We start from the raw sequence: 26,622 nt of genomic DNA, 5'->3' as shown, positions 1-26,622 counted from the left end.
CAAAGCAAACTTATGGTTAAGTAAAGAATAAAGAAATTCAAGGCGATATTTTCCTCTTCGCGTTTCAAGTGTTTCAATATTGTTAGCCGCCATGAGGTCAGTGGGGGAGTCGGTGATTTTAAATTTGGAATAGATAAACCTAACAGCTTTTCTTTGAACCCTTTCTAATTTATCTATGTTAAGTTTAGTGAATGGGTCCCAAACAACCGAAGCATACTCGAGCTTTGGCCTGATGTAAGTGTTATACGTTAGAAGTTTTATGTGAGAAGGTGAATTTCTTAGTTTATGCCTCAGAAAACACAGCTTTTTAAATGCAGAGGAGCATATGTTATCTATATGTGAGTTCCAGGAAAGACGGCTTGTGATTGTTACACCTAGATATTTGTAGCTATTAACCTGCTTTAGTGTTGATGATCCGAGTGTATACACGTGGTTAATTGGGTTCTTTTTATGTGTTATTTGCATCGAAACTGTTTTTTCAGTGTTAAGAACCATGGAAAACTCGCTGCACCAATCAAGAACATTTCGAAGACACTGGTCAAGTTCGTTTTGATCGTTAGTACACGTAATTTGACGGAAAACGACACAATCATCAGCAAACAAGCGAATATGAGTTCCTGGAGTAACCACATTAACAATATCATTTATGTAAATCTGAAAAAGCAAAGGCCCCAAGACGCTTCCTTGGGGCACCCCAGAGGTGACTGGGAGACAACTGGAGCTGCACCCATCGACTGAAACAAATTGCACTCTATTCGTGAGGTAATCTTGAATCCACGATATTAAAATGTCTGGAAGATTAATGTTTTTTAGTTTTTGAATCAGTTTATCGTGGTGAACTTTATCAAATGCTTTGCTGAAATCCATAAATATGGTGTCTATTTGACCATTCATATCCAGTGTTTTAGCAAAGGTGTGTACTATTGTAACTAATTGTGTTATTGTAGAATAGCCCTTTCTAAACCCATGCTGAAAGTCGCTTAATATGGAGTGTTCTTCAAGAAATTTGTTAATATGTTTAGCAATAATATGTTCGAGCATTTTACAGCATGCGGAAGTTAAAGAAATAGGACGGTAATTTTGTAGTAATGTGCAGTCACCTTTTTTAAAGATGGGAACAACTCGAGCAGTCTTCCATTCAACCGGAAGTTTTGATGACAGCAGAGATTTTTTAAACAACACAAAAAGAAACTTCGCAATTATTTCGGCATAGCGTCGCAAAAATACATTGGGTAAATTATCAGGACCAGAAGAAGTTTTAGGTTTCAGTTCTAAAAGCAAAGCAAATACACCAGGGAGGCAAACAAAGTCAACCTCCGATACAGGAAAATTTGATGCGCTTTGTACAGTTTGTACACCTTTTTCAGAGAATACGCTGTGAAAAAAATAATTAAAATGGCGTGCAATGTCAATCGGATCAGTCAAAGTATCTCCCTCCGCTGTTATTTTTGAGATATGTTTCTTGCTGTCACTCAGGAAGTTCCAAAATTTACTTGGGTCATTTTTAACAAAACTGGGTAATGTTGTGTTAAAGTAGAAGTCTTTTGACTCACGAACCGCACGTTCAAGATTATTTTTAAGCGTTTCAATCTGACTTAACTGGTGGTTTTTTTTCTTAGATCTTTTTAGTTTTCGCTTCAGTTGAATAATCTTCCGCGTCATCCAAGGTGTGCGTTTGTGAACTTTTTTGCGTTTATTCGGAACAAAGGCATTTAGACAATATTGACACATTTCGACGAATCGCTCCCACAGCTTGCAGACATCGTCATTATCATCGAAGCTCGATAAACAAGTTTCCATATGATCAATCACTGCGGCATCATCAGCCCTAGAATAATCCTTGAAACAACGTACGTGACTGGCTTTTTTGTTGTGGTAAGGGGACTTAACTAAATCTATCGATACGCTTACGAGGTGATGGTCTGAAATGCCTGTTTCGACCGATACAGTATGCATAGAATATTGACGGCTAGCAAAAACTAAGTCTAGTATAGAGGAAGATGAACCTTGTACACGAGTAGGTTGATTTACAATTTGAGCTAAATCATGAGTAAGCATGACATCAAACAGAACGTCTGCATTGCTCCCAGACTTAGCACCGCCTTGTAAGCGGTACCAGCACACATCTGGCAGATTGAAGTCACCTATTAACAGTATTTTCTTATTTTGGAAATGAGACAGGTGATGTTGTAGCTTAATAAGATAGTCGGGTGCGGCATCTGGTGGCCTATAGCAACCATACAGGATGAAAGAATGACCCCAGCAAGAAATTTTTATGCAAAGGCATTCAAGGTCAGGAACATCATATACAAGGTCGCATTCTACAGAGTCTTTTAAGAGAATGGCTACGCCACCACCCCTTGAGGTCCTGTCCTTGCGAACAACTTTATAATGAGGAGGAAATACCAGGTCATCTGCTAAGTCCTCATGTAACCAAGTTTCCGTCAGGACTGATATGTGTGGGTCGAACTCCAGCAGTTTAAGTTCAAGCGAGTCTTTCTTGTTTGCAACGCTGCGTGCGTTAATGTTAACTATTCTCAAGCTTTTTATACTAGATTGGCCCGTGTTACTATGGCAAGACAAGCTATCTGTCTTAGTGAAGAAAGAAGCTGAGGTAAATGAACCACTCACTTTATCGGTGAGCGGTTTCGCAACTGCGTACAACTTCGCGTCACGGGCCGACTTGCGCCGATCCCGTCGTTTTTTTGAACCCTCACTTTATCATTTTTTTCGCAGTCCCAAACGTAAGGAATGTTATTGATATATAACTTATCAAACACCAAGGAAACCCTTTCTTTTTTATCTCGGTTCGGCTTCGCGCTATCCCATAGTTTCTTTCTTAGTTCACGAACGTTCTTTGAAAAGTCTTCGCCAATTGAATAATCTTTTCCCTTTAGTTTCTTTCCGTTCTTGAGTATCACAGTTTTATGCCTACTGTCTAAAAGCTTTAGGATTACAGGACGTGTTTTGTCAATTGCCGGTTTACCTAACCTATGTATCCGCTCAATAGGGATAGGGTCGAGTCCTAAAATATCATGAAAAATATCTTTGTTTACGGTTTCTTCAAGCGATTCATTTGTTTCCTCTTCAGTTTCTGGGATGCCATATATGATCAGATTTGACCTCCTACTATAATTTTCAAGATGCTCAAGCCTTGCTTCAAGCCTTTCAATCGTTGTACTCATACAACTAACCTGTTCTTGGCAGGACGTTACTCGGCTCTCAAGCCTGGACAGGGCATCTAATTTGTTCTCTATGTTCAGTAATCTGTTCTCTTTCATATCTTTTATGTCGACTGCAATATCATTAAGTTGTTGTAAAATTCGGGTCATGTCAGGGCCTGGGTTCGATTCAATGTCTCCGGCTAACAATAATAATTTCCTCAGACACAATGTGAAAACCTGTAGCAAGCAACAAGGAAACCGAGGCACAACAAGTTGTGTCTCACATGAAAGGCCTTTTCTGAATCCATGCTGATGTTTAAAAAAGAAGTTACTACATTCTAAGTGATGAACGACATTAGTAAAAATGATGTGTTCGAGTAACTTGCAGGGAACGCTGGTTAGTGATATTGGACGGTAATTACTCACATCGCTCTTGTCACCTGACTTGAAAATGGGTATGATTTTGCCAACTTTCCAATCATTCGGCAGCTCCCCTGTTGACAGTGACTGCTGAAATATATGACTAAGGATTGTACTGGAAGGGACTACTGTATTCTTTAGGATTTTCGTGTTGATGCCATCAAATCCGGAACTCAAGCATAGCTCAACTCAAGCATAACTCAAGCATCCGGAGCTCAAGCATAAACTTAGAGCCATGGCCCATTTGTCTTTAGGCCATTCTTGTCCGGTGGCGACACTTTCAAACCTTTTTAAATAGGCATCCAAGTCATCCTGGCTTTCATTGAATCCCAGTATCAAACTGTGAGAATTCATGCTGAATGGGGCACTCCGTCCAGGCCCTCGGTCAGCTGTTTTTGCAGCATCTGTTGCCGCCATTTGAAGGCGCAACGGAAGCGTTCGCTCTTCCAATTCTAGCTGTTGTTGGCTCGTCTTGCCACAATTGCCCTCAGCTTCCGCGACTTTAAGCCGTAACTGTAAATTCTTCTCCTCTAATACAAGCTCCTCCTTCCTAGCCTCGTGCTCCGCTGCCTGCTCTTCTCGCGCACGCACTTCCTGCTCATTTAACCATGCCTTCAACTCCGCACCTTCCAGCCCCATGCGTTCGGCTAAGGCTAACAGGTCTCGTGTGCTAGCCATAGTTCCTAGCCGTTAGAATAAAAAAAATCCAAACGAATGGCTTTGTTTTGTCGCGGACGCCAATTTGTGATGCACAATTGAGGACAATGCCTTTGGTTTCGAAAACACACACAAACTTTTAATGAAACTAGAAAGAGGCTTAAAATAAATGGAAGGAAAATAAACACTCAAACAGACATCACGGCAGTAAGAAACACACTTGGGGCTAGTATGACGTTAACTAGTGCGCGTGTCCGGGCTTGCCACGACGGCAGAGATGCATAACAGTCTCGACGCGGAGACGCGACAACAAGTTGATGAAAGGATTTGCGCTGGTCTCACCAAAGGTCGGGGTATAAGATGGTTGACCGGGCGACCGGAGCGCCCTTGCTCTGGCTTTGAGATGGAAGGTAGGCGGCTTGGCGGCACGAGCAGACAGCGGTGGCGTTCTGGCCAGGCAGCTGGGCGTAGAACTTGGGCCCGTAGCCCGACTGCTCTCGTCCCGCCCACGGGCACAGAAGCTCACCGGCCTTGAGCGGCTGGCGGCACGCTCGGGTAGACTGGCGACGCGCAGAAACGACTTGGCAGGAGGCCTTGGTCGGGTGAAGTCCTGGTGGCTCGGGTCCGGAACTCGACGTCGGAACCCGACACCGACCGGGAGTTGAAGACTCCCGGTCCGGTAGCCGACCTTCTCCTGGCTTCGCTTCCTGGAAGTCTCCCGGTGTCTCCCCCCTTCTGCCAGCGCGCCTCGCCTTTTCTTCCGCTCTGGCCGATTAGTCATTTTCCGATTGGCTGCCTGATGCCCCATAGTTTTTCCTAATTGGTTGGCATTTTACTCTTGTTTTCTTTTCTTGCGCCGCGCGCTCACGTGCCGGACACTCTTCGGCATCGACCTTTTCCTCCAGCACGGAATTCGCCTCGGCGCGCGCACTCCTTGTCGTCTGCTGTCCGAGCACCGCACCATGTCGCACACCACACACATCACAGCCTGTGGACGCACCTGGCTATCGTGTTGCTGGCGTCTCTGTTGGGGCGTTAGTCTCGAAGTTTCGATGACTGGCCATTGTCTCCCCGTAGAGCACACTGCTGCTGTTGGACACTCTCCTTTAGGCGAGCCTTTGCCAGTGCTGAAGCCAGTGTGAGCTGCAAATCCATTTGTAGAGCCTCTGAGAGCTTTGCGTCGCAGAGCCCGATAAGTCTGTCTCGGATCATCTGTACCTTCACGTTGCCGAAGTCACACCCGTACGCCAAAACATGTAGCATAGTGACAAACTGGTCTACAAATTCTCCCTGCCTTTGCGCGCGTCTGTGGAAGCAGACTTTCTTATACACTATGTTGTGTTCTTTCACAAAGTGTCCGTCAAACTTTTTTTTTACAGCTTCGTAGTCTTTAGCCTCTTCCTCTGATAGCTCGAATCTACTGAAGACTTGACACGCTTGCCATCCCATTGTGTAGAGTTGTATGCGAACCTGCGCCTCCCCTGAGCGTTACATTGAGTCCTGTTGCAAACCGTTATATGTCGTCAAACTCATATAAAGCATTGTTTGTGTGTGTGCGACAGAGAGCCTACGCTTCATATTTTGTAAATCAGTCTGTATTGACTACGTTAAAGAATCTAGTACGGTGGAAAGATCTTCACTGTGACAGTCATCAACTCGAAGCAAAGGCAAATGTGCTTTGGGTTTCCTTTGTAGCAATTGCTATGATTCGGTGGATGTCTCATTTTCCCTTAATTCCTCCTCTCCACCTTCCACAGGACTAATACGTCAAACAAGCTTTATAGTCAAAGATCAATGCAAAAAAGCCTAGCCACACCCCCTCCTGGCAAGGGCCCCTCAACATATGAATTATCATGGTAAATTTAAAAATTGAAATTTCTAATCAAGGAGATGGGCCAAAGGTTCACTCACACATAAGTGTTCACCTGACTTTCTGATGTGAAACACTTGGCTTATTTCTCTTTCCAGTCTACTGCACACTCTCCACAAGCGAAACACTCTCAAAAACTGGTCAGCAATCACAATTTCTGCAATGCCAGGGCAGGTTCTCTGCTGTACCACTAGAAAGCAAATTGCGAAGCTAATGCATGTGCTCATTGATACAGCAGCCTGTCTGGCCAATGTAGTCCACATGAGAGAGGTATGTGATATGTGACCCAAGATGCACACTTTTTGAGAGAAAAGTGGTGTGCTTGGTTCCACAGCTACTGCTCGTATCTTTCTTCTCTCCTGTGATGCTTTTGCACAACCTTGCCAGTCTGCCTGGCGCAGAAAACACCAGTGGGATGCCATTCCTTGTGGCCACATGCTTAAGGTTATGAGTCAAGCCATGCAAATACGTCATCACTACAACCTTTTCTTTTTTCTATGATTCACTGTTCGTGGTTTGCACAGGTTTCTTTTTTGCAAGCAAGGTTTCAGCCGTCAAAAGTGAGGCCAGGTGACCTTCTGACGTTAACCTTTGGGCATCAACACTCTCCTACACAGAGTGTGGGTGCAGCTCTTCTTTAGAGCATTCGTGAAGCACAAAGAAGCTCCACCTCTCTTTATTGATTTGGAGCGGGATAATTCGTATGGGAGGGGCGCTTTTTTCTATGTAGTGTAGCGACACCAACATATGTGACTCTCACTTTGAAATTTAATTTCCAAATCGAGAAATCTAATAAAGGTTACTTTGCAAAGTTCATAAGTAAACCTAAGATCCCTAGAAGACTCTTCAAAGCACGTTAAAATCCTTCTCGCATTTCATTCTAGACTATCATCGTAATTTAACCGTAAAAGTACTAAAAAATTAACCACATACCTAAAGATTCACACAATTTGTTTGTCCTGCAGCATGTGAATTACATTACTGTCAAACTTGGATAAAGAAATGTGACACATTACAGGAGCAACCATAGATCTGATGCAAATGCCTTTTCTCTGAATGAAGACATCCTTGTTAAAGGACACTACAGTGCTTGATTGGTAAAACGTGGGAAGTTCCATAAAAGAATGAAGTGACAAAGCACATGAATTCAAAAACAGTACTTTCGCTTGTTCTTCAATGAGATCACGCACAGCTGTAAACAGGTCCTCGTGTGGGATAGAATAGAACAGTTCCTCAATATCTACAGACATTGCAGCATTGGCATGTCTCACTTAAATTTAGCCCTTCCACGACTTCCAAGGAGCTCTGGATGCCAAAAGGATACGAAGTATCTGGAGTTTTTTAACGTGCGCCTTAGGAACCCACTAACCACTGTTTGCCAAGAGCCTCCTTCTGTGACGATAACCCAAAACAGGACCTCTGGCTTGTGAGGCATAATCTGCTGCGTGTGGAAAGAGTGGGTGTGCCGAAATAGCGTGGCATCAGGTTCGCTATTTTCCTGCATCTTTAGTACTGGAGGTTGCGTAATCTCGAGTTTTGGAGACACGTTGAAGTCGGAGACAGACCAAGCATTTGCTTCCTGCTGCTGGTGCTTTTCAAGATAGCGTTGTTGCTCTGCCGGCAACAATATCAGATGTGGGGGTGAAGTAGATGCGAAAGCGTGGCTGACTTCGTTTCATGCTGCCGATATAATACCTATGTCGTCACGGCACGAAACTGTATCTTTCGTTACCAACTCTCAAATTCAACAAAATTATTTCTTTTCCAATTCAATTTTCCTTCTCCAATTGTCCAGTAATTTGGAAAATTTTGCAGCCTCTTCTGTGTAAAAAAAAATCGTCGCTGACTGTACTTATGCATAAAAGGTTGACTTTCAATAAAATGAAATTTCGATATAACAAAGCAAGTGGCTGATTTTACCAAATTCATTATGTGAAGGTTTAACTTTACTAGAACTGAGCTGTAATCATTGCTGCCATTCTAATTTGGAATTCCCTTTAGTAAGAGCAGACCATACTGTGTATCTTAATTCCTAATGCTATTAAAGTACGGATCATGTGCAGCAGCGTGTGTATTCTTGCCCCAAATTGCTAAGCATGAAACTTTGTGATAAAATTTCTGATAATAAATTGTATATTTGATCCAAAATCTGCTGTTTAGTATTCGCACACCCCTACTCTTTCTGCTTTTCTTTTAATTTGGCCTGCCAGATAAGATAATTCGACCACTTTTGTCGGTTTTATCAAGATCGTAGACAAGCTGTATTGCAATGGCATCGTTTAGTCAACCACATCATCATTTTGTGTGTCTTTGCTTTCCCTGTGAGCACTGCTGCTTGCTGTGGATAAACTGTTGCCACGATCGACATCTAATTGATGCCTCTCTCTCTCTGTACTGGGCTATGTGCAGACATCAACATGCTGTTGGAGCTGCAGCTGACCCAGAAGATGTACTCAGCTGCATTGATGGTGAGTGGCACAGAGCTATGTTGTCCAGCACTGCAGATGAAGTTGCACGTGTGTTCAGTATTCCTATGGCTGCTGAATTCTTTATATTTTCTTGTGATTCACTGGTCAAACTTTTCTTATCTACTAATTTTTGGAACTTTACAGAATATAACAACGAAATTTACCATTTTTGAAAGCTCGCAAAGTTTCTTTCACTGCTTTCTACTAGTCACCGACTGATAATACAGAATCGATGGGGACCACCAAAATGTTCAAATTATAGGCAGTCTGAAATAATGTATTGGCCAGAAAATAAGTGATATCATTCCACAAATTATCAAAAAAAAGTGTGCCGTATTCTCGGATCATCTTTCTCCCGGATACCTTCTGTGGTGGACCTCTGGAGACCTTCCTGCTAGCCATAGGGCGGAACAAAACGAGATGTACACTTCTGGCTGTGAATAAGATTTGATGGAACTCGGCAGCTGCTTGCATGGCATGCATCGGCTCCTGAAATGGAACAAAGGTGGTGGTGATGATTGCTTGGGCATTCGAAGTTGAAGTTCCATCATTTTTCCCCGGCGACAGATGGTGCTAATCTGCTTCCAAAGGATATAATGCCTTGATGGGCCGGTTGATCACTGTACCGCAGGGCAGGCACAACCAGCAAGACCGGATTTTACCATCGCGTCTGCTGCTTGTCTACTCTGTTGTCGCTGTAGTCCACAGTTATCTCAGGGTTTCTTTGTTCCCAATTAGCGCTACTTCGCATTTCTTCAAAAGCTCCTGTCCCCTGGCTTTATTGGCAGTAACATTCTACAGCTCACTCTGGTATTCCGTTCTCCACCTCTTCTAAAACACCTTTAAATATTTTTCTCATGTTTGCCATAACTCTGTGAGTGAATATTTTGTTGAAGCCGTAGTTTCCGATGCAATGAACGGTGGAAGTTATGTGAGGTGTCTTCCTATTCGGAAGCAACCAGGTGACAGTGGATAAAGCTCTTCTATGTCATTGAAGATGTAGGTGAATGATCCTGAATTGATTACTGCTTCCACTTCTGGCAGGAGAGGAATCGGCTCTGCTTGACTAACAAGGCATCTTCCAAGCATTCTTTTTCAACAATGTCGTCACAGAGTGCACAGGTTGCTCATAATGTCCTCCCCACCATGGCTCATCAGGGCAGGTGAACTTCCACTGAATGTATGGTTGTAGCACTGCGCGACTGAGGCAGAGGAAAAAGTAGAGCGGGCACGTGTGATCTCAGAGTGCTCTGCACCAGCTGGGCCTGGCCTGTGGCTTCCTCTTGGACCTTGTTTCACCCTGTAAATAAACATCTTTCTTAACATCTTTGGTGGACGTGCGGGGCAAATCTTGGACGATCCTGGATTACCCAGCTCTACCAACTGTCCGACGGAATAAACGCCTGGCCGGCTTATGACCACAAGCAGTGGACATGGCCGATTTCGGAGAAGGCAATGACGACCCCATCTGCGGCGAACCAGACAGCAATCACGCAGGTCAGGCTGGCTACTGGACACCGCTGCGAGAGCCACCCACCTTTTCGGGGAAGGCAAACGAAGACGTCGACGACTGGCTTAAACACTACAACAGCATGAGTCACCACGACTACTGGAGCACTACAAAGCAGCTCGATAACGTGGTTTTTTTCTCGCTGGGACCGCGCTCCTCTAGTTCGAAAACCACGAGAATGTTCTGACAAGCTGGAATAATTTTGTAAAAGAATTCACCAAGTGCTTCGGGGACCCAATCTCTAAGAAAAAGAAAGGTGAGCAGACGCTTTCCCGACGCGCTCAATTCCCTTCCGAAACTTGTACAACGTACATAGAGGCTGTTTTGAAATTATGCAGAATCGTCAGCGCCACCATGACAGACGAAGACAAAGTAGGACATCTGCTTAAAGGAATTGCTTAAGGTGTTTATAATTTTCTTATGATGAAGGAAGGTCTTAGTACTCCGTCGGATCTGAAGAAACACTGCTGGACGTTTGAAGCGCTGAAAATGAGAAGGATTGGACCAAAGTTTGGACGCTTGGACAATGTCACTACTATTGCAAGTGTGTCTGTCCCAACCCACGACGACATCTCCTCGGTGATTCGGTAAGTGCTTAAAGAAGAGCTTGAACGCCTTAAAGTTGTTGGCGACGCTCATGTGTGCCATTAGTGTGCATTTAACGATCGCTCTCGTGTGCCGCTGGTCTCCTGGGCATGTCAGAGTTACCGAGAGCCTCGCAGGACCTATGCTGATCGTCCGGAGAGCAGAAACTTTCCACCATAACCGACAAGTCTAGGATGCCAGCAAGATGCACCACAACGATTTGTTCCGCAGGCTCTTCCCTCCTACAACCAGCCTGAGAGTTCCGATGTCACCCGCGACAAGCTGCAACTCCCGCATTTGCTACAGCTGCAGTGTGCCTGGACACATTGCTAGGTATTGCCACCGCCACCACCAGCATGCTCCACGATTTAGTTCCTATACCCAGCTCAACTGGCTTCAACTGTCAGCGGGCAGGCCAAGGCCTGCCCGCTGACAAGCCTTGGCCGTATCCCGGTTCCTTCCAACGGCTGCAGTAGGGACACACAAACCGCAGTGACTCCCCCATTTCCAAGCGCAGCCTCATACCACCACCGCCATGACAACGGCGCTCTCCATCACCTCGTCATCGCTGATTGTCACCATAGGCGCTGGGAAACTAGCTGGTGCGACCGACGGCGGTGAGGCTGCAATATATTCATCTTCATCAAGATCCCCTTGTGCAAGATTGTTTCAAAACAAATTGTAAGTTTTAGTTAACAGTGTGAGTGCTTTTGTTTTAGTTGATACTGGAGTGGCAGTTTCTGTTATGAGCCTGTCCTTCAAAAATTATCTTGAACGAAAAGTTATGTTTTCTTAAGATCGGAACGCTACCTTTCGCGGAGTTGGCGGGGAAATGTTACGCCCACTTGGGGTCTGTTCTGTTTCAATTATGATAGGGGAGCAGACATTTCGAAGTGAATTTACTGTGCTTGCACATACAACGCATGACATTATTTTAGGAATGGATTTCCTGCATGAGTGGGGGGCAACTGTGGATTGTGGAAGTGGTGTGATATCTCTTTGCCGCGACGTGCGAACTTCAATGACAGATAACACCAGTGATGCCACCAACATTTTCTCCATGTTGCAAGATGTGTGTTTGCCCCCTCAGGCTGCAATGTTTGTCCCTGTCAATACTTCTAGCCCTCGTACAGCTTCTTGTTGTGGTTTAGCCGAGCCCGATTATAACAACGCACTCAAGAAAAATGTGACAGTCCCTCGCTCCCTCGTTGTCACCACTGATGGTTGTACTCGGTTGTGGACAGTGAATGTTTCAACCCAATCCATAACATTGCCGCTAGGACTTAAACAGGCAAGTTTTGATGAACAAGCCATTGTCAGCGTCGGAATGGTCGAAATTTCAACTGCGGGGAAAAAATCCAACCCCGATTCCAGCCATGATAATTCTGCTGACTTTAAGTGCATGATTAACAAGTCGCTTTCTTCTAGGGAGCAGTGTCTGCTTCAAGGAGTGCTCGCTCGCTACGCCACAGTGTTTGATTTTGCTCAAGGCCAACGAGCGTCCCATACACCTCCGGCGTCTCGTATGCAACATCGCATCCATACAGGGCAAGCGACGCCAATTCGTCAGAAACCTTATCGCGTTTCACCCTTCAGAGAAAAAAGTCATTGCCGAGCAGATCGAAGAAATGTTACAGAAAGGAGTGATCCAGGAATCATGCAGCCCATGGGCTGCTCCTGTGATTCTAGTCAAGAAGAAAGACAACTCATGGAGATTCTGTGTGGACTATCGCCGCCTAAACACCGTCACAAAGAAAGATGCGTACCCCCTTACCACGAATAGACGATGCTGTCAACTGCTTCCACTCCGCGTCGTATTTCTCTTCTGTTCATTTACGGTCAGGATATTGGCAAATTCCCATGCACCCCTCAGACAAGGAGAAGACAGCTTTCGTGACACCTGACGGTCTCTTTGAGTTCAACATCACGCCCTTTGGCTTATGCAATGCTCCAGCGACATTCAAGCTATTTATGGATACCATGCTTCGCGGACTCAAATGGAAAATTTGCATGTGCTATTAGACGATGTCGTTATCTACAGCCAGACATTTCACGAACACAATCAGTGCCTGTCAGTTGTTCTTGACTGTATCCAGCAAGCTGGCCTTATTTTAAACTTTTAAGCTGGCCTTATTTAAACCAGTTCTGCGGCATTTTACCACCTGCAAACCAATGGCCTCACGGAGCGGACGAATCGAACCTTACCAACATGTTATCAATGTATGTCGCTGCTGACCACAAAAATTGGGACGACGTGTTACCTTTTGCACTGTACGCATACATTAGTGCCAAACACGAAGTTATTGGATGTGCGCCATTTTTTTCGCTGTACACACATGCTTCCCAGAGATTTCTGGACACTGTTCTACCTTTATCATGTCAAGGAGATCCTTCCATCACCCAAACTCTGTGTCGTGCTGAAGAAGCACATCGACTGGCACATCTTAGGACATTGTCCTAGCAAGGCAACAGCAAGATTCGCTATGATGCACTGCATATCCCCGTCAGCTTTACTCCCAGTGACTATGTTTGGTTGTGGACACCTGTTCACAAAAAGGGATTGTACCAGAAGTTTCTCGCCACTTACATGGAACCATTTGTTATACTCAGTCGCTTGAGTGATGTGAACTATATCATTGCCAAAGTCACTGCAAGTAATCGGTGCTCACGTGCGACGCCAGTTGTTCACGTGGCCAGACTCAAGCAGTACCATCACAGGTCCCTGCAACTCGCTCAGCGAGTTTCGTCTGCCTCTAGGGAAAATGTCGCAGCACTGCGCGACTGAGGCAGAGGAAGTAGTAGTAGAGTGGGCGCGCGTGATCTTGGGGTACTCTGCGCCAGCTGGGCCTGGCCTATGGCTTCCTCTTGGACCTGGTTCCACCCTGTAAATAAACATCTTTCATAACAGTAAGAAGTAGAGCGAGCGGCGAGGACATCGAGATGTTGTATTGTCGCCCGGAGGTTATTTATTTATTTATTTATTTATTTATTTATTTATTTATTTATTTATTTATTTATTTATTTATTTATTTATAGTACCCTCAGGGCTTACATGAAGCATTACAGAGGGGAGGGGCTAATAGATACAAATAACTATACAAAAAAGAAAACAGAATAATCAGATAACAGTGCGCAGTCCAATGTTGAAAATAATGCAAGTTAGAGCGATACATAAGCATATAATAAAAATACAGACGCAATATTATACAGACGAGTAATACAGACAAAATATAAATGTGTGGTATACATAATGAAAGTTAGAGTGAGAAGATAAGCACATATTGATAGAAATAAATCATAATACAAAGTATACTGTGTGTAGATTAAGTAGGCAGTACAATGGAAACAATTTATGAACACTACTGATCAGAAGAAAACAGAGCTACTCTACACATGTAAATATATTAAAGTCAAGATATATTAGATAATGTTAGTAAGTGCCTTACGGAAGTCGTCGGTGTTAGTAATACAGACTAGTGGATCCGGTAGGTGATTCCATTCCTGGCATGTTTTTGGATGAAACGAGTTACCATAGGTAGACGTCCTGTGGGATGGGATGTTCACTTTATGACGATGGTCCAAGCATGCAGAAGTAAAAGAGGCTGGTTCGATATAGCGTGATTTGAGCATGGGAATTGAATGGTATAGTTTATGGAACAAAGGCGAGTGATTTTTCTGCGTTTAGTGAGGGGATATATATTGAGGTCAAGTTTCATGCTAGTTACGCTTGCTTTGCGCTGGTAATTGTTAAGAATAAAACGAAGGGAACAATTCTGTACAGCTTCTAAGGTGTTGGTTAGATTATGAGGGTCCCATATTGCTGATGCGTATTCTAAATTAGGTCAAATGTAGGTAACATATAGCTGTTTCTTTAGCAAAGGAGGTGCCAGCTGGAAATTGCACTTCAGGTAACCCAGCATGCGATGAGCTTTGGATGTAATATGTTCAATATGTCGCTTGCATGAGAGGTTATTTGTAATGTGCACTCCGAAGCACTTATAACATGATACTGATTCAAGTGAGAAGTTGTTAACGTATTAATTAGAAGTTACTTGGTTACACGAAATTCTCATGAATTTACATTTTGAGGCGTTAAGATTTATGTGCCAGCGAGAGCACCAGGTTGTTACGTTATCTAAATCTGATTGTAGCGTAATCATGTCAGAATCATTAGTTATCTTCCGGTAAACTATGCACTCGTCGGCAAATAAACAAACAGAACTGGTGATTTAATTAGGCAGATCATTAATATAAATGAGGAAAAGTAAAGGCGCCAACACACAACCTTGAGGTGTACCCGATTCCATTTGTACCTCTGTTGAGTCATTGTCATTAATAGTTACATAATAAGTACGACTAGAAAGAAAGGTACAAATTCATTTGAATATTAAAGGGTCAATATTTGGAAGTCGCAGCTTATAGATAAGTAGCTGGTGATTAACTTTATCAAAAGCTTTAGAAAAATGTAAAAAGGTACAGCCCGTTGCAAAACCCGAGTCCAAAAACCCATGCAAGTCATTAGTAAGCGTTAATAGTTGTGTTTCGCGAGAATATGATTTCCTGAACCCGTGTTGATAATAGCTAAAAAAATTATTTGATTCAAGAAGTTTGCAACGTGGGTGAAAAATATATGTTCAGAGATTTTGCAAGGTACCGAGGTTAACGAAATAGGTCTGCAATTCAGTAGGTTATGTGGGTCCTCCTATTTAAAAAGCGGGATCACCTTACTGGTTTTCCTGTCAATGGGTATGGCACTGTCGTTAAGTGATCGAATAAAAATAAGGGCAAGTTGTATAACGGAGTTGTATTCTGGCAGTGCACAGGAGGAACTTGGAATTAATACCGTCAATGCCACACGGCGATGACCGCTTTATCTTCTGGCTCGGATGCCTGCTGGGTCGAGGGTAATGGGATCCATCGCTAGAAAGTTTACGGATGGCAAAGGTGGATAGTCACTGATATTTGCTGTGCTGAATGATTGGGAAAATGTGATGTTATGTGGAGAAGCGCAGCGATTATTCGGAACTTGAGCCCCTGAATTATTTACGAGGCCTATACTGTTATCTTTGGTACATTTAATAATGTTCCAGAAGCGTTTTGGGTTAGTTTTTTACCAGAGATGGTAGGGTCGAGTTAAAGAAATTAAATTTGGATGTGTTTAATACGCTTGTATAGGCTTTGGCATGCTGACCATCTATCAGCATTTAATGATCTTTTGACGAAACGGAAAAGTCAGCTTTTTTATTGGACAATCGTTTCAGATGGTTATTGTACCAAGGGGTGTTAGAAGATAGATTAATTGCTCGAAGTGGAATATATTTGCTGATGAGATGCATTCCTGTAGTTTTGAAAGACCACCGCATTTCTTTAACTGATAAGTCAACATGTGTCTCAAGGAAGCAGTCAAGGAAGACCGATAGCTCAGAGTTGATAGCGTTAAAGGTAGCCCTTTTGTAGTCTCTGATATACTTAGTGTGCTTTTTTACTTTTGTAGAAGGATATAGAAATAGTAAAGTGTAAGGTATAATGGTCGCTTAGGCCAGGCACGTGGGTTACTGGTGAAGTGTTATCAGGATGATTGGTTAGAATAAGGTCAAGGCAAGGAACATGTAGTAGATGTCACATGTGTTGGTTTGATAACTAGCTGCGAAAGGTTGAACTCTGAGCAAACAGAAAATCTGCAGCCTCTGCAGATGCCGGGTTAGAAAAGGGGCAGGAACGTGACCAGTCAATAGTAGGGAAATTAATGTCTCCTAAGAGAAACACGGGGGAACTAGGGAATCGAACAGATATTTCGTTTAAGGTGTCATGAATTTTTACCACAAAATCACAGTCGGGATTAAGTGGATGATAGACACCTATGATTATTTTTTTTTAACCGATAGATAGATAGCACCAAAGTAATTCCAAATTAGTAGTCACACTCAAAAGGAATGATTTGAAACTAGAGTTAATAGCAATTAAAACACCACCGCCTATCCTATCCGCACGGATGGTCTAGACGGTATACAGTACATTTTTTGTTGCAGTGAAACAGCTCGCCTATCTTGATTTTGTCAGAAAGCCAGGTTTCCTTTAGTACAACAATATCAGCTCCAGTATTGTTAATTAGACTGTTCAAACTGTCCCTTTTAGGAAAAACACTCCGAATGTTAGTAAAAATTATGAATGCTCTTGATGATGAGCCCCCACCCCTCGCATGTGCCTACTTTTTTCCTGCACAGACAATTTCCGAACGGGTTGCTCCTGGGGACGTGGTGACAGTATTGGCCAGTTGTCTGTCAGTAGTCACTTGTCTGTCAGTATCAGTATTGAACATGTAGCACTTTCCTTCCAAAAATAATCTCTTGCAGCTTAACTTGAAGTTAGTGTTTAAGCCTCTGGCGAATCCCAGAGGTCTCTTCCGGGCGTGATGTGTTGCAGCGCAAAAGTCTTCGCTTACACTGATACTAGTTCCCCCGAAAGCAGACCATTTGGGAAACACCAGCTCTTTTGTCTTAAAAGTGGCAAACTTCACTATAGAGGCCTGGTTTTTCTGCTGACAAATTTACCGATTCTATGTGCATGCTCTATGCTATCTAGTGGTAGATGTACATCCAGTTTGTCTGAGGCGATGAAGATGACTATTTCTTTACACTGACGCGCATTCTCAGACAGGCTATTGGATATACCAAAGATTATGAGATTTCCTTGCCATGATCTGTCTTCCGCGTCATCAAGCTGCCCACGAAGCGTTGCAGTCTCTTGCTGTACACATTTGACATTTTGACACGTGTCACTCATTTCTTGCTGTAAAGTCTTGAAGCCAACAGTCTGACATTCTAGAGCTTGCAGGCAGTCATTAATATCATTGATGCTGGCTGTGATAGACTGCTGTGAACATTTAGGCTCTTCTATCGCCTGTGAAATACGATTGGTTTGTTTCTATGCGAATACAACGGGTGTTTGTTTCTTTTACAGTTTTAAGCAGTTCGGCCATAACATTTTCTTCGGGACCAGGGTTTTGCTCTATGTCGCCACTCATCAACAAGAGTAAATTGCAAAAAAGGATCAAACACTGCTTCTGGGCATGGAAGCACAATTATAAAGCGGTCTTCAGAGCTGAAGCATTTGGTAGGCAGCATAGAAAAACGACCAACCTGCACAAATAGGAAGATACAGCATGAGGCTTTCGTCCTGCTTGTGCTTCCATGCCCACTGGTGACGACATGGGTGAAGTCGGCTTTTATGCTTGGCGATATCAGCAGTGTGGATGTCATTGTGCCTAGGTGGCGGTTTTGGTAGTATCCGGGAAAAGCGTCAGGCGCGCTCCAAGTGGCATAGCCAGGATGTTCGATGATTGGCGAGTGTGACTGCGTCTTGTTGGCGCAACCGGAAAATGCATTCGTCGAAGAAGTGCTGTTGAAGATACTGACGGAGGCTGCAGGATTCCGGCTGCAGCTCATGAAAATGGCCAGAAACTGCACAAATAGGAAGATACGGCATGAGGCTGTCATCCTGCTTGTGCTTCCATGCCCACTCTCTGAAGTTTCCGAAGCTCTTCGAATGATGTAACAAAATTTCGAGCATTGTCATTGTAGATATTTTGACAAAGCCCTTGACGTGGCACAAGCTTTTGTAAAACAAATAAAAAGCTTCTTTAAGTCGTGTTCCTTACTAACTCGAATTAGACAGCTCTTGTGATGGAGCACGTAAATAGCGAGATGTACGTTTGCTGCTGTCCTTCGTTTTCAATGTAGGGAGGTCCGTCCCGTAAAGTTAACACTGCTGACAAGGAATGAAGGTACGTTTATTACTCTGTCATAGAGCAGCAGAGGCATTTCGTCGTGGAATGGCTTTGACTGCTGTCACTGTCAGATTACATGGGTTCGTATGGTTTTCTTCACAAGTTGATGAGGATGAAGTATCCGAAACTTTTCGCAGACTTGTGTTAAGGTATCAGGAATGCCTCCGTGCAGCACTTTCAAATGGGAATGTTGTATAATAAGCGTGCTCAAGTGCGAGTCTCATATCAAACGGTGGGATCCATGCATATCTTCTGCAGTCTGTGTTAATCCTTAACTCGTCTGTTCATTAAGGAACAGTTGTCTCACAAGGCTGTAGGAAGGAAGAGGTCTCTTTTTTTTTTTTGCATGCAGTCCTCTTCTGCTCTGTAGTAATGGTCATTCCTTAAGGATCAGAAAACCTTTGGCTTCTCTAGTTTCTGCTGTTAAAAGTGGTCTGCATACGTGAAACAGAGAGGAGTCATTAACTTTACCATCAAAGAGCCAGAGGACATATATACCGAGTTTAATGAGTGTAAGATGACTTCCAACTCCGAAATCAGCCTGGAAGATATTGTAGAACACTTTGTAAGCATGGACGCCCTTAAACCTGAGCAGCTGGATGACCTGAAGGGGCTGCTAGGGAATATCTTGATCGATTCAGCAATCGGCCAAATAGAACCGAACTAATAACAAATGAAATAGAGCTGACATCAGCCGAACTTGTAAGATCAAAGCCTTAGAGGGTGTTTCCACAACAGAGAGAAATTATGGTGGCAGAGATACAATGCGTGCTAGAGTTCAGAGTTATCGAGCCCGCTGAGAGTGACTACACCTCACCGCTAATGCTTGTGGAAGCCCTTAATAAGGACCTTCATCTGTGTGTTGACTACATGAAGTTAAATACCATCACCACGGATCAGTTGTACCGATACCCAACATTGTGAAATCAATCAAATGAGTCAGCACTGCTAAATACATTTCGACTCTAGATCTCATGTGGGGACATTGGCAAGTTTCCCTTTCAGAAAGTGCCAGCTGCTATGCTGCATTTATCTCACCTGTAAGCACTTTTTTCCCTCGTTCTTAATTCGGGCTGAAGAACACGCCGTTTAGCGTCTCTAAGTTGGTGGATATTGTACTGAAAGACTTGTAGTAGTTCGCATTGTCATATCTTGTTGATGTCAAAATTTTTTCTGGCATCTGGAAACATCTCATAATCGCACCTCAAGCAGGTGTGCGTGTAGTTAAAGGAAGCAGGCTTAATGATAAAGGCAGAAAAATGTAGATTTGGCTGCTCGCAGGTTACTTATCTGGGCCATGTTGTCGGCCAGGGCACGAGACGGCCTGCCGAGTTGAAAACAGCTATAATTGGATATTTTTCACAGCCGCCCACAAGAACAGACATTCGTTCACTCTGGGTCTTGTTGGGTACTGTCAACATTACATTACGCATTACTCCCAAATCGCAAGTCCTCATCCTGTGCTTCGTACACCAGACTATACCAAATAATTCATAGTTTATTGGGCCACAAGCGACAGAGGAATGGGTGTGGCACTTAGCCAGGTCGGCGATGATAATGGGGAATATCCTATTTTCTAAGCCAGCCGTAAACTAACTCTAAGGGAGGAAGCCTATAGCGCTTCAGGGAAGGAATGTGCCTGTTTGGTTTGGGCAGCCCAGAAGTTGTGGTGTTACTTGTACGGGTGTTACTTGTATGGAGAGAGATTCATCTTTGAGACCGGCCACCGACCTCTGACATGGCTTAATGAAATGTCATCAAAATGTGGCCACTTGCTCCGATAGAGCCTCACCCTCCAACAGTACAGTGAAACTTCGTTAAACCGTAGTTGGCCGGAACTCGGAAAAAGTATGTACAAAACGGTAGTACTGCTTAACATAAATAGCCTGAGATTGCCCACTGACCTGTCAAAAATGGAACTTGGAGAGAGTGCGATGAAAGGGGGAAAAACATGCAGTATTTATTCACTTCGCGCAACAAAAGTGTCATTTTTGTTTGATGCCGCAGCAGCCTAGCAGCGACGACAGTGACGACAGTGGTGACAGCGACCTCAAACTTACGGAAGCTGCGAGCCAGCTTTTCAGCCCGCCCCCTCTTTTCGGCAAACACTCGCATGGCAGATTCCTCGTTAGCGTTGCGTATTCTCCGTGCACGCGCGCAGTAGCACTGCAGAAGTCGCGGGGCGCCTTTTTCATTGCGGGGTGCTGTTCTCGTCGCGACGATTGCATTCATGAGGCTGACATAACGCACAGCTTCTGCCACTGTCGGGCCTGAATCGCCCGTGCTGTCGCTAGTCGACACAACGGTGTCAAACAACAGAGGCAACGACGATAAAAAGTCTAACCTCGTAGCCGACATCTCTTCGTGGTCGCAGCAGCGCTGCCAAGCAACTTCTTCACATTCCAAATGCCACACATTGTAGTCAACAGCAGATCCCTGTCGTGTGCGAGCGCTGACTTCTTCATGTCACATGCAATAGCACGAACAATGTCTAATTTTTCTTCTATGCTGAGCACCCAGCATCTTTTTTACCCGACTTTCGGCATGACGCGAGCCCTTGGTTGCACAATGCCACAACACTCTCATGCTCTCTGACACGGTGCCAAAATGATGTTGATGTTGATGTGGCTTCACGCGCAAACGCACAGGGCACTTGGAGGCCGTTGTTCCAATCCCCGAGGCTTGTTGTTCTGCCGGGTCGCCCAGCGGAAGACAACGCACCGCCAAGTTTGCGCGACGGAAAATGGAAACACTACGTGCTAACCGATACGTACGCAATAAGCTGGTACGGTTTATGCGGACACTAAACACATTATGTTCAATGGCCGCTGAGTCGGGGATTTGACTTTGCTACTTTTAAAATGGAACTACTGTTTAAGCGGGAACAGTTTAACGAGGTTTTACTGTACAACTTCCCCATTAGTTCTAAGAAGGGAAAGTTGCTTAGCAGTGTGGATAGTTTGAGCTGGCTAATTTGAAACTTGTTCTTCATTTAGGAATCCCGACAATTTTTTTTGTTTTTGTTAAGTCAAGATGATCCTCTTTCTCTTAGCAAGAATCCATCAATGATTGCTAGTTTTGTCGGCACGAAATCCCTTCAGAAATTTACATAGTGAAATGCAGTATTTGTTTTTTCGGCACTCATGTTTTCTTTGAAGCCTGGCGGGTCTAATGCGAGATCCAGGGTACTTCATCTTTATACAGAGCCTTGTTGTGCGGTTCACTTTGCTGTGGCCTGTCATTGTAAGATGTTTTGAAGTGTATTTCAGCATTTCACAGCTGGTTGCTGCAAGCCAAATCATCCCCCATGCCACTATCCATTCTCTTCCTGCCCGGCAGTTATCAGTACTGGCCACTTGAGATTTTCTGGGCCATGGAGGAGCTGTTACAATCGGCCAGCGGGGGTAGTGACTTTCTAGCCTCTCCTGCCCCGCTGCTATAAATTGCTTCATGAAGCCAACAATGCGTCTCCTTCAGACAGGCATGCAGCACCATTAGGGCAAGACACGTTTGGTGCGTCGAATATTGTTTGTTGATTCACTGTTGCCTTCACAGACCAATGGGAGCAAGAAAGAAAATCTTGGAAAAGGGTGTTCTAATTTTGCCACTGTCGTTTGACAGACGCCCCAGCTAACTGCTGGGTCATCCCAGGAACCAAAATGTGCCAGCTTGAGTCAAGCGTGACAACCCCCGTCTACGAGGCTCCCCTACTTTCTGTGTGTTCAGTGAACACAGGAGTGGGAACCCTCGCCCTCAACACAGGTCCTTCGATGATTTTGGACGCTCTATTGCACGAAGGTTGGACGGCAGTTTCCCTGGCCTAGGAATTAAGGGAGGACAAAGGGGGTTTAAGCAGACGTTTTTGGCTCCTCAGGGTGTGCTTCAATTCAATCATGCTAGACTATTGAGACATTATGTTCTTTCCTCTTCATGTAGATATTGGAAATAAACCCAGGCTCTTCGTTCTCGATGAGAACAGTTTCCTCCCTTCAACAATGTCTTTAGTGTGGATGAGCCAGATGACGGTATGGGCCAGCTACTCCATTTGACATGCCCTACCTCAACTCTTGCAGAGTGTTCTAGCGCAAGAATTTTTCAAATTGGTTTATTACTAGCTGAGATATAAATATTTCAGTGCCATGACCCCATGATTTCAGGAGGCGAGTGTCGCTGCCAACAAGGACACTCTCTGCTTGCCCCGTCTAGCCTCCACAAGTGGAATTCCTTCCCTGCGTGCACCCTTACTCTCTAAAATCATGTGGCGCATCTGTCACGGGCCCCACCTTCATTTTTTTTTTCTTGCTTTCTTGCTACGCAGTGCACTTTCATTGATGGTGTCAAACATGAGCTGTTGCGTTTGTCTAGTTTCACGCAGCACACGATTTTGTGCGCTATGCACAAGAACACCTGACTAGCGGTATAAGTCAGTGCTATGTAAATAATGAGGCAGACACAAGCGGTTCATAGAGCATGATTGCACACTGGAACACGATGGAAAATGACATACTTTCATTGTCTGCGCGTGCGACTGCACGACATGGGAACAAACAGACAAAACGGAAGTACATCTCTCTTGCTGTGGTGCAAAGTAAAACAAGAACACGCAGACATTCGGTTCATGTGTTTTATATTTCTTTTTTGCCTCTTGTTTAATTTGACGTGCCGCATAATTCGACCAGTTTTTGGCAGTCCTGCGAGGGTCGGGTGTATAGAAGTCAACTGTGCTACATGTATGTGACCTGTAGCAACACTGTGTGTATGCGTGTGCAGCCAAATGTGCACTCCCTGCCTGAGGTGGTATAGTAAGTACAGGAAGTAGTGGCTTTGGATTGGCATCGTTCTTGGAGGACACCATGAAAATGTGTCTGGCAAACAGTGCTTTACAGTCTCGAATCAAACAGTGTGTGAAATTTCACTATATTGATCATTGGTAAGTCCTATGAGTGATAAAGCATGGTCGAATGCAGGTCCTGCACAGCCATTGTGGGGTGCAGCTACTGCCCGGAGGATGCGAGGGGACCGGCTGGGAGCAGCTTGTGGAGCCCTTGGCCTCCTTTGAGAGGTAGGTGCACACAAATGCATCCACAGTAGCTGTCTTTCCCCCATGGGGGCTTTTTGATTAAGCCTCCTGTGCTTGGCATCCGTTTTTACTCACTTGGACCAGCTGAGCTCGATCAACTTCCATTTCACTCCTCTTACGCAGAAGGAGATCATTAAAAGTATCACATTTGCATGGATGATCCTAATTGTCACTCTAAAAGAGCAGCTTGCATCACATTCGAAACCTTGCTTCAATTTTCTTGCACTTAGAAATGCTGCAATATCAACCACCAGGCAGCTTAATTCGTTGGGGAAGCTGACTTATCAAGGCCCAAAGAAGGCGGCCGGAAAACGAGAACGCTAAGTTTTTCCAACTGCAGCTACATGTCTGTCAGCTTCTTACCAATTTCCATGGGGAAAACCCTGGCATTTCTGAAAAAAGACTTCTAACACTACTGCAACTGTTGTGTGAAGGTCCTTGTTAAAAACATTGCCAGCATTTCTTGTGTAATTGCTCTTATGTATCTGAAGACAGTACTGTGGTTAATATTAGATACTGCAGGTTTTGCGCAGTTATTTCTCTAGGTTAGTACAGGTGAGGAGCAGTGCAGAATTGTGATGGAGAGAGACACACACATGGCATTGCACTCTATCACGTAGGTACAGTAGCTGTACAGTAAAAGCTCATTAATTCGAATTTTGTGGGGACTCTCACAGATCTCGAATTGAACGAAGTTTTAAATAACGGAAATGATATACAGAAGGCTATGTTTGAAGATGAAAGGAGCGAGAGCACCTCTGGAACCATCGCCTTTTATTTACAAAAGTGATCTGTGATTCTGAGTTTGAAATCTGAGCTCGAATTTGTTGTAAAACATGGTCATCAAAGCACTGCATGGTCATCGAGCTGTCGACGCTTATGTAGTCTGTGAAGTCCACATAGCCAAGTAATTCACATACACACCCACCTCAGATCTGTTAACGACAGCACGTGAGCATGCCACCTGAGATACCATCCGCGCCTTGCACGTGAGTGTGCCAGTTTTTACAGATTGGATGTCTGTACCTGAACCAGAATGCTGTCGTTCCCCTCACGTCTGGTATTTGCCACATGACAGAGACCTGGTGACACGACCACAGTGTAGGTCTGGTCGCTGCGTCAGAAACATCGTCCACAGGGGGCACTCACGCGACAAAGGTGATCAAAAATAGGCGCGCTTTGTCTCACTACTTGCTCAACGACTGCCAAGTTGCTCAACATTAGCGGCATGCTCCATTGTCAATGTCGATGAAACTAACACTTTGCAAAAAATAAGCTTAAGAACACGGAGGCCATGACGTGTTTCTGGCACCTTTAATCTTTTCTGGCAGTCCGAAAAAGCATGGCCTTTGAGATCCGAGGGAGCTGTCACTGGGACATGGATCAATGATGATGGTGATAAGCCTGTTGTGCCACGTGGCACTTTGCTCAAAAAGTGACCAAAAGCACAAGCCAAGCACAGTAGCATGCAGTTAAAATTATCCATAAATTTGCGTATAAATTAATGAGCTTTTTAGTACATGTAGTTCTATAGAGCGTGGTTGGACTGTGCCAGGTAGTTTGAATTGCGAAAAAATTTGAAATAATGAAGTTTGGATTAACAAGCTTTAACTGTAATATGAGAGGCAAGGTATGAAAATATATCTTTCAACCCCTTATCGCATGGTGTTTCACATATGATATGCATAAAACAACTTCTAGCATAACAGAATCGCAAAGAAAATCCTACATATTTACCATGAACCTGCCCCCTCCCCAGCAATTAAATGTATAGTGACTTTTGCTCTGGAGGGTGTGTCCAGACTATTTTTAGTATTCCTCAAAATTTATATATGAGGTGGGAAAATGTCTCTGTAGAAAGGAATCAATCTTTGTTTTGCCAAACTTGGCACAGACATAGTCAAAAAAATTCTTATTTCACTAAAGACGGAAAGGAGCGTTTTAACTACTTGCAGATTTTGCACTCTAAAATTAAGCACTGTACCCTGCCATAACTTTTTCAGTAATCTACACCATTACTACTATTTGCCCATGGGAAGTTAGGTTTGTGGCACCCACAGTATGTTTTTGAAAAATTGACAAACTTTGGTTTTTGAGCAACTGCCTCTGATAAGCATTGAAGTTAGGTTTTCTTGGGGGCCATTTTAGCTAAGGTGATGAAGCTAAATAATAGTTATGACAAATCTTGAAAAGGTTTCTCACAAACTAAAGAAAGGAGTATACAACTACAGCACATATTTATTTGGCTATAAAATCCAAAAAAATGCCAAAATTGCAAGAATAGTGAAAATTGGAACATTTAGAAACATAAAAAAATAATCATTGCAGATTTTTATAAAAATCTTATAGAATATCCACCGAGGACTGGTAAAACTAGTACTGTAAAAACATGTTCCAATATTTTATTTCAAATGAGAAAATTGAGCCTATATTAAGCCTATTTTATTTTTATTTTTTTTATGGTCATTCCAACGATGTCTTTCATTCTAGTAATAAAAAGCGCACTAATATTGAATTCGGAACTCATTATTTTTGTTGTAGTAAAGTAAAATGACTCTGAGTGTTGTTGTATCGCCAGGTGTAGGGTAGCTGGGTCAGGTGGCCAGACGCACCGAGCCACACTCGGGGGCCCTCCGTCCCAGAAAAACAACCACGACTCCAATCGTCTGCGATCAGATCCCTCACTTCTCTGTCCCTGTCTCTTGACAGCACCAGCCTTTTTATTGCCATTATAACGTCATGTATGACGTAACAACAAAACCGAAACTAGGAACGAAACCAACTGCGCAACACACCTGCCGTGGTTGCTCAGTAGCTATGGTGTTAGGCTGCTGAGCACGAGGTCGCGGGATCGAATCCCGGCCACGGCGGCCGCATTTCGATGGGGGCAAAATGCGAAAACACCCGTGTACTTAGATTTAGGTGCACGGTAAAGAACCCCAGGTGGTCAAAATTTCCGGAGTCCTCCACTACGGCGTGCCTCATAATCAGAAAGTGGTTTTGGCATGTAAAACCCCATAATTTAATTTTTTTTTAAACTGCACAACAACACAACATACACCTTCCCTTAAAAGAAAGAAAG

The 26,622-nt window shown here is 43.9% G+C and overlaps 1 protein-coding gene across 4 annotated transcripts in view; it reads left to right on the top strand.

The window, feature by feature from the left end:
* The window catches only part of LOC135897947 (general transcription factor 3C polypeptide 3-like), a 291,263-nt gene that overhangs the window by 136,231 nt on the left and 128,410 nt on the right, over positions 1–26,622 (top strand). For all 4 annotated transcript variants that reach the window (XM_065426657.2, XM_065426656.1, XM_065426655.2 and 1 more), the window contains 2 exons: positions 8,521–8,579; positions 23,428–23,522. In XM_065426657.2, coding sequence (XP_065282729.1) covers positions 8,521–8,579; positions 23,428–23,522 — 154 coding nt within the window. The remainder of the gene's footprint in view (positions 1–8,520; positions 8,580–23,427; positions 23,523–26,622) is intronic.

This window comes from Dermacentor albipictus, chromosome 2 (assembly GCF_038994185.2).
Source record: "Dermacentor albipictus isolate Rhodes 1998 colony chromosome 2, USDA_Dalb.pri_finalv2, whole genome shotgun sequence".
Classification (NCBI taxonomy): domain Eukaryota; kingdom Metazoa; phylum Arthropoda; class Arachnida; order Ixodida; family Ixodidae; genus Dermacentor; species Dermacentor albipictus.
This window is presented reverse-complemented; position numbering and strand designations above follow the sequence as displayed.